Source organism: Setaria viridis, chromosome 8, assembly GCF_005286985.2.
Source record: "Setaria viridis chromosome 8, Setaria_viridis_v4.0, whole genome shotgun sequence".
In the NCBI taxonomy this organism is placed as follows: Eukaryota; Viridiplantae; Streptophyta; class Magnoliopsida; order Poales; family Poaceae; genus Setaria; species Setaria viridis.
Genome location: NC_048270.2, coordinates 13,438,253 through 13,454,526, shown reverse-complemented (window position 1 = coordinate 13,454,526; position 16,274 = coordinate 13,438,253). Strand labels below are relative to the sequence as shown.

General features: G+C 40.3%; 2 protein-coding genes across 3 annotated transcripts; one reads left to right on the top strand and one right to left on the bottom strand.

Moving 5' to 3' along the window:
• Positions 1-971: 971 nt before the first annotated feature.
• LOC117833358 (disease resistance protein RGA5) lies at positions 972-7,289 on the top strand. Its single transcript, XM_072295531.1, has 5 exons — positions 972-1,989; positions 3,030-5,030; positions 5,150-5,184; positions 5,290-6,343; positions 7,051-7,289. Exons 1-4 carry the CDS (start codon positions 1,172-1,174, stop codon positions 5,301-5,303), a joined length of 2,868 nt encoding a protein of 955 aa, XP_072151632.1. The 5' UTR covers positions 972-1,171; the 3' UTR covers positions 5,304-6,343; positions 7,051-7,289.
• A 1,212-nt stretch (positions 7,290-8,501) lies between these two features.
• On the bottom strand, positions 8,502-15,974 carry LOC117833359 (uncharacterized). 2 transcript variants are annotated; one of them, XR_011898910.1, is made up of 9 exons: positions 15,574-15,974; positions 12,823-12,885; positions 12,633-12,728; positions 12,304-12,351; positions 11,743-11,814; positions 11,019-11,077; positions 10,525-10,623; positions 10,255-10,421; positions 8,502-8,864 (listed from the first exon to the last, which is right to left on the bottom strand). XR_011898910.1 is itself a non-coding variant. In XM_034712819.2 (9 exons), exons 1-8 carry the CDS (start codon positions 15,901-15,903, stop codon positions 10,284-10,286), a joined length of 897 nt encoding a protein of 298 aa, XP_034568710.1. In that variant the 5' UTR covers positions 15,904-15,970; the 3' UTR covers positions 8,502-8,864; positions 10,255-10,283. The 2 variants fall into 2 exon arrangements, 1 of the variants encoding a protein (XP_034568710.1); XM_034712819.2 differs by having other exon boundaries at positions 10,533-10,623; positions 15,574-15,970.
• Between the last annotated feature and the right edge of the window lie 300 nt (positions 15,975-16,274).

Genomic DNA, 16,274 nt, shown 5'->3' with positions numbered 1-16,274 from the left:
CGTATAGAGAAGTAATGTGGGATCGGCCGGTGCCCGTTTGAATGAGTCTGTTTAGGCCTTGTTTAGTTGCCCAACTTGGGTGCACCCAAATTACTGTAGCAACACTGTAGCGTTTCGTTTGTATTTGTGAATTATTGTCCAAATATTGTCTAATTAGGCTCAAAAGATTCGTCTCGCAAAGTAAAATAAAACTGTGCAATTAGTTTTTGATTTCGTCTACATTTAGTACTCCATACATGTACCGCAAGTTTGATGTGATGGGGAATCTTCTTTTTGCATAGTGTCAAAGTTGGGAGTTGGGAGAGAAGTAAACAAGGCCTTAGTTCACCCCAACTCCCAACTTTGGCACTAGGCAAAAAGAAGATTCCCCATCACATCAAACTTGCGGTACATGCATGTAGTACTAAATGTAGACGAAATTAAAAACTAATTGCACAGTTTTGTTGTACTTTGCGAGACGAGCCTAATTAGTCAATGTTTGGACAATAATTCACAAATACAAACGAAACGCTACAGTGTGCTACAGTGCTGTAACAGTAATTTGACACCTCCAAACTTTGGCAACTAAACAAGGCCTGAATCGATGATAAATTTGCCTATCCGGAGATGAAGCTTCATGGATAACTGAATGTCTGATAAATGATGTTTTTTATACAAGTATAAACGGACCATGAGTCCATGACTGCATGAGCCTTTTTGCTGGGAGATTAGAGGGGATTAAATCACCTTGATTCTAATTACAGGCTCAGCTCAAAGTTCGTAGGAACAACATCGTGTGGCCGACCTATTAGCTTACTAATGAAATTAAAATGCAAAAATGTCACTACAAAACAGCCACGAAATAGAATAGAAGAAATAGTGCTGGTCAATATCTGCGGTAGGTACGCGTCCATTAAACGTGTGGATGGTTTGTGCAGCTTTATATCTATGTGACAGGCGCACATGGCAGACAACTGGCCGGCAACTGTGTGATTAATAAAGGAGCTCTGTATTTTCCCTATTGTTTTTAGAGACCAACGAGATCTTGACCTCTGCGATATGGTTCTAGTCTTCATAACCTTTCAGGGAACTCTTGCTCCCATCTCCTCCCCGCAGCTGACAGAACTTCCGCTCCCAATCGCCATATCAAAACTTCAATAGCTAGGTAGCCACCAAAGAGAGCAAGGCATGCATGGAGCTCGCAACGGCAGCTCTGGGCAGCCTTCTCCCCAAGCTTGCCACCCTTCTCAGCGATGAATACAAGTTGCAGAAGGGGGTGAGGGGGGAGATCAGGTTCCTGCAAGCTGAAATGGAGAGCATGCAGGCTGCCCTCGAAAGCGTGTCCAGGCTGCCTGCTCATCAGATCGATGATCTTAACAAGATCTGGGTGAGGGAATTGAAGGAGCTGGTGTATGATATTGAGGACAGTGTCGATGCTTTCAAGGTGAGTGTCGATGGTCCTGTTCCTGTCCACGCGCATAGCTTCAGAAAGTTTTTCGATAGGACCATGGGATTGTTGACAAAGGTCAAAAATCGCCATCATATTGGCAATGACATTCAAGAGATCAAGAGACGCATCAAGGAGGTTACCGATAGGCGAGAAAGGTACAAATTTGAAGCTAATGCAGCGCAACCTGACACGAACCTCATTGACTCTCGCGTCCTGGCAAGCTTTGAGCGTGCAGCGAAGCTTGTTGGCACTGATGGCCCTACAGAGAAGATCTCCAACTTGCTAACACAAGGGAAGGGTCCGCAAAAACAGAAGCTAATGGTTGTCTCAATCGTTGGAGTTGGAGGCCTGGGCAAAACGACAATTGCCAATATGGTGTACGAAAGGCTTGGGGGCCAATTTGACTGTAAAGCTTTTGTTTCGGTGTCACTCAAGCCGAACGTGAAGAAGATTTTCAGCAGCATACTACGGCAAATTAGTGAACATATATGCACCAATATTGGAGAAAAGGATCCTGAAGAACTTATAAGGAGTATCAGGCAATTCCTCATGGACAAGAAGTATGTGCTATGTACCTAGTACCCCTTCATTCTGTTCAGTTTCTCTTCTATTTTTTCCATTTAGAATCGTGCTGTCAAACTTTTAAATGTTTTGCTGTTAATACATTTACAACTGGGAAGATTTGGCAGAAAAAAATAGATTACTAGATTTTTCTCCATAAATGTTTTTAAGACAAGCGCAATTTTATTAGTATACATGAACATACTGTTGCAAAATGTCAATAAGGACAAAAGAAATAGAACCTAGGGAGTATGACTTAGTTGTGCAGCCTATTATGAAGAACCAAATGCAGTGTTAAATGATAGTGGTACCTACCATCATCAATCAAATATAGGAACCATTTATTACTGGGCATCGATCAGATGCCCAGCAACTGAATTTTCTCCTTTGTAACAGTGACCTTGCTATAGTTGTTCCTCTTATTATGACCTCGCTTGTGGACTCCTTGCTGGCATACTCTTTGTGAACAACTTAAGGGTCTTCGCTCGCTCTTGGGCATCTCATGACCCTGCTCGCTCCAAGAGTGCCTTCCCCAAAAACCCATCCCCCCCCAACCCAACACCCCCTTCTGCTCTTAGGGTGCCAAAGTCCCTACATGCTTGGGTCCTATATTTTTATAGGGTGGGAGAAATTGTCCGGTTACGAGTCAAAACTCTTACAAATTTCTTGTTAGAATACAACTCTTAACTCGAAATACGCAGGCAAAAACAATCTTGCCAGTTTTGCAACTCAGTCTGACCTGCTTCCTCTAGTTTAGCTCTTTCTAAAGCCTAAACTCCCTCATCAAAACTCAACATTGAACTTTCTATATATTCATTTTGATTGTCGCAACGAGACCTATACAATTGAGAAGTTTAATTTGCATTGTGACAAACTCTCCTAATCCAGTTTTGAAACCCGATCAAGCTAAATTTTCTATTTGTGTCAAATTTTATCGCCAATAATCGATTTCTATTTTGTACTGTAGCTCTATTATAACTATGCACTTGTATTAACTAACTTCTAAAAATCATGCATCTGAACCATTGCAAAACCACAGGTATCTAATTGTAATTGATGATGTATGGGAGGAAGAAGCGTGGAAAAACATCATGTCTGCTCTTATTGACAAGAATCATGGTAGCAGAGTTATTGTGACAACTCGCAATGTTGACGTGGCTAATTTGACTTCTGTTGACGGCGCTCTGTATGAACTAGATCCACTCTCTGATGAGGATTCCAAAAGGCTGCTTTGTACAAGGATCTTTAATGAAGAACAGGTAATTTATTCTGACCTTGAGGAGGTCACAACAAAAATTTTGAATAAGTGTGGTGGGATACCATTAGCTATCATCACTGTATCAAGTATGTTGGCTTGTATACAAAATAAAACAAAGTACGAATGGTATGGTGTGTACAATTCCATGGGTTCAGGACTTGGAAAGGACAAGAGTCTTAAGAACATGCGAAAGATATTATACCTTAGTTACAGTGATCTTCCATCCTATCTAAAGCCTTGTTTATTATATCTAAGCATGTTTCCAGAGGATTATGAGATTCCAAGAAATGTCTTGATACGGCTTTGGGTAGCAGAAGGTTTTGTTGATGAAAAAAAGGGCAGCAACTCATATGATCTAGGAGAAATATATTTCAGTGAGCTTATTAATAGAAGCATGATTCAGCCGGTAGGCATGATTGAAAATGGTAGTGCAAGAGGATGTCGAGTGCATGATATGGTACTTGATCTTATCATTTACCTTGCAGCTCAAGAAAATTTTGCTATGCTATCAGAAGGCCCGGACCTCAAAACATCAGCATGTAAGATTCGACGATTATCGCTTCAAGGTAGCGAGTTAGATACTGATAAAGAAGATAGAAAGGAAGGGCAAACAGCAATGCCAGCAACGGTGGACATGTCACATGTGAGGTCACTCATTGCACTAGGTGATGCCTTTCAATGGATGCAACCTCTTTCAAGGTTTTCTGTCCTACGTGTTTTGGTTTTGGAACTTTCTCCAAGCAAGAACAATGATCCTAAGGATATTTTCCGTTTGCATCATCTGAGATATCTGGAACTACGAGGGGAGCTTGCAACTGAGCTTCTAGAACATATTGGAAACCTACAGAGTCTACGGACATTGGATTTGTGGGGCACGTCCCTAGAAGAACTGCCACCTAGTATTGTTCAGCTAAAACAGCTTGAACGTCTGATTACTGATACAAGGGTGAAATTTCCAGATGGGATTGGGAACCTAGTGTCCCTGCAACAGCTGGCAGTGCTCGATGTGGAAAAGTCACCAAACACCCTGGCAGAGCTAGTTAAGCTTACTGAACTACGGGTGCTGGATATAACTGGATTTGATGAAAATGAAGGTCTCATTAAGACATTTCTCCAGACCCTCATTAATCTAAACAATATTGTCACTCTAAATTTTGATGGCGGTGGGTCATGTTCCCTAGACTGTATGCCGGAGCAGTGGAGAGGCCCTGCTCACCTACAAAGCTTTAATGGAGATTACATAACCTTCTCTGAGTTGCCACGTTGGTTTTCATCCCTCTGTGAGCTCTCCTGCTTGTCCATCTGGGTCGAGGTGCTAAGGCAGGTTGATATCCAACTGCTTGGAGCTTTGCCCACACTACGTTTCCTTAAGCTACAAGTAGATTCAGATGGCACCACTGAAGAACGGCTGGTCATTGGCAGTGATCAGCCCTTCCGCTCTCTAGCAGAGTTTGAGTTTACGCACTGTTCAAGATGCTGGCTGGTGTTTGGACAAGGAGTGATGCCAAGGCTTCAAAGGCTTAAGTTACACTTTCAAGCACGGAAGAGAGTGGGCGGCGGTTTTGATGTTGGCATGGAGAACCTCACTTCCCTTAAACATGTCACCGTTGACGTTGACTGTGTTGGTGCCAGGACGAGGGTGGTGGAGGATGCAGAGACCAAAATCAGGGATGCAGTTGACGGCCACCCGAATCATCCAACTCTTGTGCTGTCAAGACTTTACGAATCGTCAATGGCAGAGGATGAGAACGAAGACGTACGTAAGGGTCCGGAGCAGCAAAGGTACTTTTGCTTGCTTACATATACCCAGCATTGAGTTGCCACATATACTTGATCGTTTCTTTCGTTTGCTGACGTATATCCTCTGTTTCCCTGTTGGTGTTTCGACGATCGGTAATCAGTTCGGACTTGCTGACTGCCAACGATGAAAGGGAAGGTAAGAAATTCGTTTCCCATAAAATTTGCACGTATAGTTGCTTACTTCTCTCTTTATTTTTCCGTATGTATAGTAACTTATGTATCCTTACTTTTCCTGTCGCAGACTTGCAAAGTTAAGCCTGGCGTCCGATTTGGGACTGGGCAGGCATCCAAATGTGATTCTTAATTAGCCATTTAGCCCTACATAATCTAATCCTATCTTCTGAAACTGCTTGGATGATTTGTCCAGTTCACCACTGCTTCTATTTCTCTTGCTCCTCTGTTTCTATTATTGCTCCTCTGTTTCAACTTGCAGCGTCAGCCCATCACAGCGTCTGCTTCTATTTTTTTCCGATTAATATTAATACCACCCGCTCCATCGTGGTGGTCCCATTCTGTTGGACCACACACATTTCATTATAAACCCTCTACACACTCTATTTCTCGCTCCCACATACTTCTTCTCAGGAAAATAAATCACTCCCAATTCTTAAACCTATCCTTTCGATCCTCCATCCATTTATAATCAAGCTTTGTCATCCTGTCCATAAAAAATAAACAAAAAAATGGCTTTGTCATGCTTGAAATTTCTGTTCATCTTTGCTGTCCTTTAAATCTATAATGAAAAAAAAAACATTTTGTCATCCTGCTCCAGCCAGCTGCGCATTCTGATCCAGGCTTCATGTTGGATGCATTTCACCACTGATTTGACAATTATGGTAAGTTCCTCCCACATTCTATCCCATTTGTTGCTCCACGTCAGCATATCCTTTTTGTGTGTTCCCATCAGTTACTCCAATTCTGTCCGACTTCACACATGTCACTTCTCCTATTTGATTTTCACTGTACTCCTTTTCTAGTTCTTACATAGTTCTTACCTCCCACAAAATTCCTCCTCTATCATGCAAGAAAAATAAATCATCCTTTGTTGTTCTTGATAATTAATTCCCCTCGTTATCTAAATCAAAAAACAATGCCATCTTTATTATGCTTCAGGACTGAATCTGTCCTTGCTATTCTCCATCCCTTAATCAAACAAAAAACCATCCTGACCCCAACCATAAAAATAAACAAAAATAATATTTGTCATGCTGCTCCAACATATTCATCCAATTGTTCATTCTGAACCGCGCTTCCTATTGGATGCACATTATATTCTACCCAGTGGGCAATTCTTGGTAAGTTCCCCCCACATTCGTCCTATCCCATTTTTTTTGTCAATAACTATTTGATCACTTTTCCTTCATTATATTATGTGTACAAAACTGAAATGTTTGATAGAGTAGGCATAAATTACTAGTAATATATGGATTTATCGTGCTCAGGTTTCAAGTTCGGTACCTATGACTTTGACTTCTCATTTATGGCAATCAGGTGTTTATTTGTGTTATAAATTACTTTAGGCTTGAGTTGAACAATTATATCACCTGAGTTCAGTACTGTTTAACATTTTTTTAGCTCAAGAAAACTGGATTAACCAGCTCCTCGAGAAGTTAAATTGAACAAATTTTTGACAAAATGTGTATCAATACAGTGCCTACCTTGCTTCGGTAAAAAGACTATGTTTAAAGAGCTTAATTTCATAACTATACTCACATTCCCATCTATAAATATATTTATATGCTCTTATTCATGTAGATGTGTTGCGTTGTTAATATGTCTCTTTGTGACAAGAATGAGATATTATTTGAAATTTCAAAGCTCGATTATTTATATTCATTGCATAGAACATGAAAAATTTATAACTGCTGGGTTACTGTAACAAGCCATCACATGCATATTTTGTTGTTGTAACTCAGTGGTTTTACTTCCATGTTTTATCATTTTACATGACTACAGATGCATTTGTTTTGAAGCTTATTCTCATAACTTTTTTATTTTGCAGGAATGAAAACAACCATCCTGCAGAATTTGCAACATTTGTAGCAGCTTTCATGAATTTGTTCCTTTGTTTGAATCATGGAGTGCTCATTATGCTGTGACTTTGTCGCTTAAATAAATATCGACATGAACTTGTTTGACTCTTGGAGTGCTCATTATGGATTTCTGTAATGAAACATATGTTGTTGATCAACTTTTCTCAACTTTGAATTATTTATGTGCATGAGAAGACATTTAGCATAATTTAAATATGGTTTTTCTGTTGTTGACAAAACATATTGTTGTTTAATTTCTGGCTAGCGGATTGTTGTGGCCATGCAATCAGTTCATGATCTACCTCTTTGAAGTCGAATATTTGCTGATCTATATAGCAGTTTACTAGATGAATTTCTTCAATTTGTTATTCAAATACCACAGTTGTGCATAACACCCCCATGATCTGCATCTCATCACTAGGCATTTTCAGAATCATTCGAGTCACACATCAATGTTTTTTTCTTTCTATAAGCATTTTATTTTCTTCTCATCATATTGCTCTTGTTATTGTGTTTATATTTTATTATACAAACAATAATATGTTAAAATCAAGTAAACAATCCATATTGACCAACATAAGTGCATATGCTTGGGTTGACTTGCAGTTTTAGAGGGAAAGAAATGCCATATAGATTGCCATTTAAACAGCTTAAGTGCGCTCGCAACACTTTGATTTGCTCGGACAGTCTGAAATCACCCGATTAAAAAACCAAAGCTAACCCCGTCAGTTCATCATTGAGACATCCTTTCTTTCCAACTTTATACCATGACAAATTGTGGCCTTGCACTTAGTAAGATCCTTATCACTGGCTAAGGTGGCTCGTACCATGGCCTTCTTCCTCTCCTAGCTGCATCCACAATTCCCCGTCCATCTGCAATTGGCATTTGGCAAGCAGGACTTCTCTTTGCAAAAAGATTGGGAGTTCCCCTCTTGCAGTCTTCTTGCAATTTCCTGTAGCAATTCTTCCTCATTTTCCTTTGCATCTTTGGCCGCAGATATTGGTTTGCGTTGTTTGAAGCACTTCTAGGTGCCCTTCAGAGTTTTGCCTCATTTTCCTTTGCATCTTTGGCCGCAGATATTGGTTTGCGTTGTTTGAAGCACTTCTAGGTGCCCTTCAGAGTTTTGAGGGGTTCAGGAATAGTCTATATTCAAGTTCAGAACAGCTGCAATAAGTTCAGCAACGTTTGGCTACTGAATTTGCTATTTTGAATTTTTGATGATGGAAGGCTAAAACTTGTTGCAGCTTCGATGATTTCTTGTTATAATTTCAGGCTAAATACGTAGTAATGCCAATTTATTTTGCGTCTATCCAATCTATTTAGGAAAATTGAGGTACGCCAGTTGCCAGGACTAAACTTGCCGTGTCTATTTTGAAGAGCCTTTTTCCTTGATCCATATGAAATTGCAAACTCTCACAATGTCATGTCTAATACGTGTACATATATTTGGTAGCTACAAAACATCTTGCCACAGTTTGCGCAGCTTCATACAGCAATGTCCATGTGGCACTCGAGAAACACGAGAATATTGGCTAATCAAGTGACCACTTCGATCGGTACAAAATAAGGATGATCTATAAACAACACATAGGATTCAAAATGGACAAATAAAGTCACTTTACATCATCAAATACAGGTTGCACTGGTTAAAGTTGCTACCAACAAATGAGTGTTCAACTGCAGCTTCAAAGGCCACTATGCTAATGGGAAACTTCTCAGTACAGAATGGGATCCGGTCACCATGCTATTGTACGAGCTGTCTCCTGTTCATTCTCCATTGATCTGGAAGGCACAAGGCACTGCTTAGAGCATCTCCAACAGATTGAGAAAGGGGATTGAGAAAACAACATTGCCACGTAAAGGGGATGTCTGCTCTAGCAGATTGAGAAAAGATACATCCCCTACACTGAGAAACACACATCTAGCTACAACCACAAAAAATCCATCCATTGCCACAATCGGATCCAACCAATAGCAGACCACCACGTGACCTCGGAGCTGGTCACACCCATCGCAGCCTATTCTTCAAACGAGCAGCAAGCGTGGAATCGCCATCGCCGTCGCCGGGGCAGGAACGACACGTCAACACCGGCAGTGACTTGCCCCGGCGGTGATCAACCCGCTTCACCAGCCAATTGGCGTAGACGCAGCCCCAACGACCTTCGTTTTCGAGCCCGGGTTCTTCCTCGACGGATTGGACAGCCTGGATGGGCGTCAGGGAGGCACCATTTGGGGACACGCTGGCCCCAGCCACGAAGACGGGTCACCGGGCCGATTCCGGCCGTCAAGCGCCCACCCGCTAGTTCCCGTCGAGGGCCTTGGCGATGGATGTGCTCGGCGGCGGCAGCCTGGAGCGAGAGAAAGAACGGAGCACCTCGCGATGCATAGCACGGGAGGGAAGAAAGAGAGAAGGGAGAGGACGCGCCAGGTCATGAAACAGTCGCGTGCGGGGTGCCAGGCCGGTTCCAGCCGGCGGCCGTCCTCCTGCTAGTTCCCGGCGAGGAGCCCCGACGACGGATGTCCTCGATGGTAGCAACGCGGAGCGAACAGTCGAGGGAAAGAAAAGAACAGTTGGGAGGAACAGGGAGAAAGGGGAGAGGCTGTTGAGTCCCCTTTCTGAAGGGGATTGGGAGATAGTTTTCCTCAATTGAGAAAAAATTATAGGGAAAGGGGATTGTTTTCTCAATCTGTTGGAGAGGGTTTTTTTGACCTCAATCCCCTTTATGGCTGTTTATAGGGAAAGGGGATTCATTTTCTCAATCTGTTGGAGTTACTCTTAGAAGCTAGAAACAAGTTCATAATTTCAAACATAATAATTTATTGCCACAAAAATAAAAAAATAGCAGCTTAAAATATGGAATGGAAGCATAAAATTATCAGCGGATAAATATGATAAATTATACCGTATTCAAATAAAAATGCTAGTATGGACTGTGGAGAGCAGGCTCTAAGGCTCAGTATATGATCTCCAGTGGCAAACTACAAATGGTTGCTCAATTGTGTTAAGATCTACATCAATTCCTTTTGGAAATGGATTTAAAAATGTTTCATCGCACAGGCAAAAGACATCATCATGCAGTAGCTGTACCAAAGACCAGGCTGTCATGCTAGTATTCACACAATACCAAAAATCCAGAAAATTGTATGAAGATAGCTGAACAAATGACAATACCTGACACCGAAAACACATAGAAACAACAATCATCTTCTCCTTGCAGCAGCAGCGGGTGCTCGTTGTGCTCCAGGTTGGCCCTGGCCTGCAGCTTGCTCCTCTGGTATGTTTGCTGCTGCCGTAACAGCATTCATGACAATGAGACCAAGAGGAATGATGTACATCCACTGCAAAACAAGTCAGATTCAAGGGGGGAACACGTTAGAAACATAAGTATGCATACATAGAAGGAAAAGTTGAACGCAGTGACAACATATTTAAAGCAGTAACTGAGTTACATATTTAGCCCAGAATGATTTCTCAGGTGGTTTCATCACTTCACCAAGTCCATTGTCAGCTTCTAACATCTGGTCCACAAATGATGGGGTTCTGCGAGCACAAATTTTATAAAAGAATTTGAAACCAGCTGCCATTTAAGCTATAAATGCTTTGATATTGTTCCAGTAGGAACAGATCTCTTAGGTCATGTACAACACAGGGACGTGGCAGACACATCTCCTTTTTGCCACTGTGGAAGTCAGTGCAAGGGTTGGAAGTTATTGCAACCATGATTAGCAGTAGCTATGGGCACTAAAACAGTAATATTAAATTAACGAAGCATCCATAAGATAGTTTTCCCATTGGATGTCAAGATTCTTGTAACATGCCCTCGAAGAGATTCCCGCAGTTGCTTATCACAATTATATTTGAACATAATGCAAACTGCCAACTTTGTAACTCTCTTTATTTAGTATCATCATAATATAAATAAAGTAGTAATTTACCTTGGTGCCTGTTCAGCAGTCTTCAAAATAGTATAAGAGCTGAATGTCCATTTTGATGGCTGAAACAAAATTAAAGCATCCCAATAAGTCACACAAACATTAAAACTGTTACTCACCAATGAAACAGCATACAAGATGAGAAAAGGTGCTTGAGGGGACCCCACTCACATGTTGTTTGTAATTTAGTATAATTTAGTGAAAGTTTGAGCAACACATCTCTCAACAGTTCAATTTGAGAATTTTGTAAACTTTTTAAAACAGTTAAACATCGAGCAAGTATTTTTAATGCGCTTCAGTAAAAACTAACTGATTTTAATTAAATGTCAACTTATATTTAACCAATTATGTTAACAAGCCATTTCAGAACCAAACCAAATCTTAGTTGACATTCATTCGGAATTGACTTATTGAAGTCTTATCAAAGCAATTCTGAAACAATCTTTCTTACTAGCGCTACTCATTAACAAAGCAGATGCCTCTATTTAAAATATGTGATTGGTGCAGATAACAAGTATAAAAAAATAAAAAATACACACCATAACTTGTTTGCTTGCGATGAGGAAACAAGAATTAGATTGTAAGGCCAGTCTATAATGTGAACTTACGTAACCGCTTTTTTTATGGAATTTTTTGCATATCAGAAAGTTACAAGTTATCAGACTCTTACTATCTATCATTAATTATAATGAATGCTTATAAATATAAGTACTTAAAGGTAACTTACAAATTTCATTTGTCGTGGGTATTGGCATCCACCAACAGAACCATAATTGACTGCCAAAATGCTTACACCATCCTGCAAATAAGGCAACATAGTAGTATAATGTGAGTCGCAAAACCAAGGGAACTTCTACCAGTAATTAATTTCTACAAAGTTAGTGGACGGCCATCTAAGAAATGGCTGCATTACGAAAAAATAAAAATTCTTTCTGTACCAACTTGCAGATGATACGATACCATTACACAGCAGTTTTTTTACAAAGATAAAAAAAAAGTTTAGAAACTTCAAATAACAAACATGCTATATAATCACTACATGTACAGGTTTTACGGAAAAATGAGAGTGGACAGTGCATCTTTTGTTCTCTACTATCAATATCAGATATTTGGATGAAGAATTCAGAATTCACATGATGAATGTAAGTAAACATAAAAAATTAGTTCAATGCATCAATTTATGTTATTCAACAACTATATATAGTTTTGGGGCTGTTCCAAATCTTTCCGTCATAAAATAATTTACTCCATATGTATGAATATAAAAAGAAATGAAGTGAGAAATTACCATGTGGATAACAATGTGTTCATCCAAACTGTCACGTGGAATGCATCTCTAAGAAACATAAGAGAAAGGCAAGACAGTTAAGGAACTGAAACAAAATTCTAGAATCACAAAATAACTCGCTGGATTTTGCTTATAGTAATTTTAATATTTTTAATTTATTGACTCTGTTCTGAAAAAATGTGCATGCTATCTAGGCTAGTTGGGTGCCTTTTAGAATAGATCATATTTACAGGCTTTAGTTGGTAAGCAGTGATTTGAGTAACTCAAAATTGGATTTATCATCATCATATGAAGGAGAAACACTCTGAGGAGCTATTTAGTCAACTTACAGCTTTGATTGAGGAAACAACATTGTCTTTTCTTGTAGGGTCCAACACATTAGATGGCAGCCTGATTGTATAAAAGCCATCTTCCTGAAGCAATTTCTTCATTGACAAACAAATGCAGAAGCACCAAATTAGTAGACAAAATCATAAGTTAAGTAAAACAAGGGAAAAAGAATGGTGGACAAGAAGTTACTTTGAATGCATATTTATCATCCTCAGTTAACTCATTCCTCATGAAGCGAAGCTTTGTGAGAGTCTGATCCATATGAAAAGTCAAGTTAGGAAAATAGCTTTCCTCACCCACATTCAGCATTAATAGTTGAAGAGAGACACTAGAAATCTAACAGATTATAATTACAAAACTAAGTCAATTAAGATATTTTAGCTCTACACATATATTTACAATAGCAAGTTACACTGACATTGTCGATCCGTCATCAACAAAATTAATCAAATTAGAATACAAGCGTAACCAAAAGTAACTACAAATAAAATGTTCCTTTATTTCAATTGAAGATCAAAGATGCATTATGTTTGTATCAACCACTACTACGTGAAAGTAATTATTAATCAGAAGCACATAATTCTCAGTAAATAATACTGTGCCTGGTGAATAATTACAATGGTTGTAAAGGCGTTAAGGCAACGCGTGGCGACCCCCCCCCCCCCCCCCCCCCCCGTATCGCGTAGGTGCATTAGGCGTTAGATTAGAGAAAATACAAGAAAATAGAGTGTATATGGGCCATAACTACGACATTCAGTGTGAGCCCACCAGCCTTCCTAGGCCCAATTAAGCCAACAGCCCATAAAATATCTTGTAAAATGATGTACTCCAAAAACAATCAACAGTAAAATGATGTACAGAATATAGCATCACCAGCCCTGATAAATGTCTTTCACAAAAGTGAGGTAAGAAATAACCTCCAACACCAATCATCATCCAACCAGATGTCACTCACAAGGAGCTAGCTCAAAATTTGCACCAAATCACACAAGCAGACATAGGTGACATCATATTTGGCTAGAAAACCAACTACTTCAGCTTGGTCTCTGATCTTTGTCGCATCATATTGTAAACTCCCACTTAGGGAACATATCAGGAGCCATTCTGTTTTACCTTTTGACTTTTGCACAATACAGTTCAATTGAATAAACTATAGCTCAAAAGATTGTAGATAAGCTTCTACAGTCCAGGCCATTTGGAAATTGGTGTATAGACACGACACTCCAATGTAATGAAACATGAAGTTATAATATTAAGCCCTGTACATAGATGAGCTAAAAAGAGGTGGAACTATTCACTGAAGATTTTAGAGAAATCAGATTCAGATTGCAATCACATGAACTATCCCACTCTAAAGTACTACTACAAACGCACAAAAGTATGCATTGTTGCAATGTAATGACTAATGAGAATAAAATAAAAGATAATAACATTAGATATCAATGCTTCGTAGGAACAGACATGGAGAGCTAATGAATAGCATATAAGATATTTTCATAAATGCAAAATGTTGTGATGTGCTAGTAACATGATGAATACAAGCAAGGTATCATCGAGCTAATTCTGTTCTTCTGAAATAATTTCTGACATATAAAACTAATTATCTACATATCATGAGCTTCTGTTGTATTTAATAATTGTTGCTACCTGTAAGTAAGGAACCATAGGTCAAGTTGGCATTCATCTGCTATTGATATCTGTTCTTCTGAAATCATTCATGACATATAAAACTAATTATCTATGTAGCATGAGCTTTTGTTGTATTTAATAATTGTTGCTACCTGTATGTAAGGAACCATAGGTCAAGTTGGCATTAATGTGCCATTGATATCAGGATTGGGGAAAGATCCAGTCGTGCCATGATGAGTTACAGGATAAAATGCAGACTTCATTTCTTTCTCAATTTTAGCACCCAAAAAATCAGTAAGGTAAACAAGGATATTGAAAAGAATCGCACTCTGTATCATCATTTGTCAAAGGTAACATTGAAAACCAAGTCAGATGATAGCTTTTCATGCCATTTATCCTTTATTTACAGGTTCATTTACTGTCTTTAATGTGAAATACTTCCTAACATTAAGATATTCTCCTTACAACTACCAATTATGTTATCACATCTTCTCAGATAATGTAGTTTCCCAGCGGTAAGGAAATGTCATTTGTCTAAATGAGACAATAGTCAGTAACTTCCAAGCTAACAACCTCAGCCCCAGGCCAAAGCAGATTTTTTGCATGTCATGCTTGAGACTGAACTTCGCAGACTCCAATTGTGATTTCTCAATTCGAAGATAGAAGGAAGATGATGTTAGTGCTGTTTAATTTTCATCTTCTTCCCATCTTCTAATTTAGACTAATATAAACTGATCTTGGTTGTTTTTTAACAATAATTGATCCATTGTTTGATCTGCAGACAATGGGTATGTTTGATATTTGTAAATATTAGACCAAGCAGCCTGAATGGCCACATTAGCATCATGCTACCATTCAAATACATAACAATAGGAGAATACTCACTGCTTGCAGAACCAAATTCATAATTTGAGCCCATGACCATGAGTAAACAAAGAAGTATGAAACAAATAGCACACTAGCACGTTAGCGCTAAATAACTGATCTTATGGTACCCATACGGGATAGATCTAACTAAACCAAGACTAGTGCTAGGACTAACGTCCAGTCATAATTTACTAGGAAACATCCACTATCATCAGATCCAATCCCCAAATCACACCTTCCATACAAATTCGAAGGATACGATTCGCCATCTCTCCTGAATAAACAACTACAAAGCTAACTGGAGTACGACATCTACAGATTCAATGCTGACCGCCCAAATCACGATCCATAACAAGATAAGAACTAGTCATCCACTGATTACAGATCAGAGAGTAGGCAGGCCATGCAGATCAGCGAAACAACCAAAGCAAAGCCAAGCCTTACCTGCGTGCCATGGGCGGAGGTCTTGAGCCGAGCGGAGAAGGTTCCGGCGGGGGTGAACCCCTTGCCAACGCCGAGGTCGTGCTCAAGCGTGAACTGCAGGGCGTTGGACTCGCCGACCGCTGCCGACGCCGCGTCCGCGGATCGGCGGCGGGAGGAGGAGACCGCCGGGGCCGCCGGCTGGGAGGGGGAGGACGGGCGGGCGCCGACGCCCTCGAACTCCTCGTCGTCGTTGAGGACGAGCTCGTCGGACTGGAAGGCGGCGGCTGTGAGGTAGAGGGAGAAGAGGAGGAGGGCCGCGAGGGCGAGGAGAGCGCGGCGCGGCGGCGCCATGGCGAGGAGAGGGAGAGGGCGGCGGAGGACGGCGAGGCTTGGAGTGGACTTGCGAGAGATCAGACAGATCGGTGAGGTTTTCATGGACGCATGGGCATCGGTTGTATAGGGCCGGGAAGGGCTAGGGCTGACGGCTGGATACTGGGTTGGGCTGAACGGGCTAATTCGCAGGGCCTTGTTCCAATGGCCCGATCAAATGTTTGACAATTTTATCAAAATGAAAATCCCCCACCCTTTTGCCCGGGAAGTTTAAACTTTCAACAAATTCAACTAGCATTCCAGATATTGAAATTTTGGAGTTCTCAATGTTCTTGAGTAACTCTCAAAGAGAACTTTTTTGTGGACACTTGTGTAAAATGCTCGCTTCGCCC

What these genes read in the sequence shown, in the direction of transcription:
- LOC117833358 (XM_072295531.1), top strand. Translation starts at nt 1,172, where the DNA reads ATGGAGCTCGCAACGGCAGCTCTGGGCAGCCTTCTCCCCAAGCTTGCC. An exon ending in CAATTCCTCATGGACAAGAA is followed by an intron (nt 1,990 to 3,029) that starts GTATGTGCTATG and finishes GCAAAACCACAG; the next exon opens with GTATCTAATTGTAATTGATG. An exon ending in AAGGGTCCGGAGCAGCAAAG is followed by an intron (nt 5,031 to 5,149) that starts GTACTTTTGCTT and finishes ATCGGTAATCAG; the next exon opens with TTCGGACTTGCTGACTGCCA.
- LOC117833359 (XM_034712819.2), bottom strand. Translation starts at nt 15,903, where the DNA reads ATGGCGCCGCCGCGCCGCGCTCTCCTCGCCCTCGCGGCCCTCCTCCTC. An exon ending in CCTCCGCCCATGGCACGCAG is followed by an intron (nt 12,886 to 15,573) that starts GTAAGGCTTGGC and finishes CATATGGATCAG; the next exon opens with ACTCTCACAAAGCTTCGCTT. An exon ending in AACACATTGTTATCCACATG is followed by an intron (nt 11,815 to 12,303) that starts GTAATTTCTCAC and finishes CCTTATTTGCAG; the next exon opens with GATGGTGTAAGCATTTTGGC.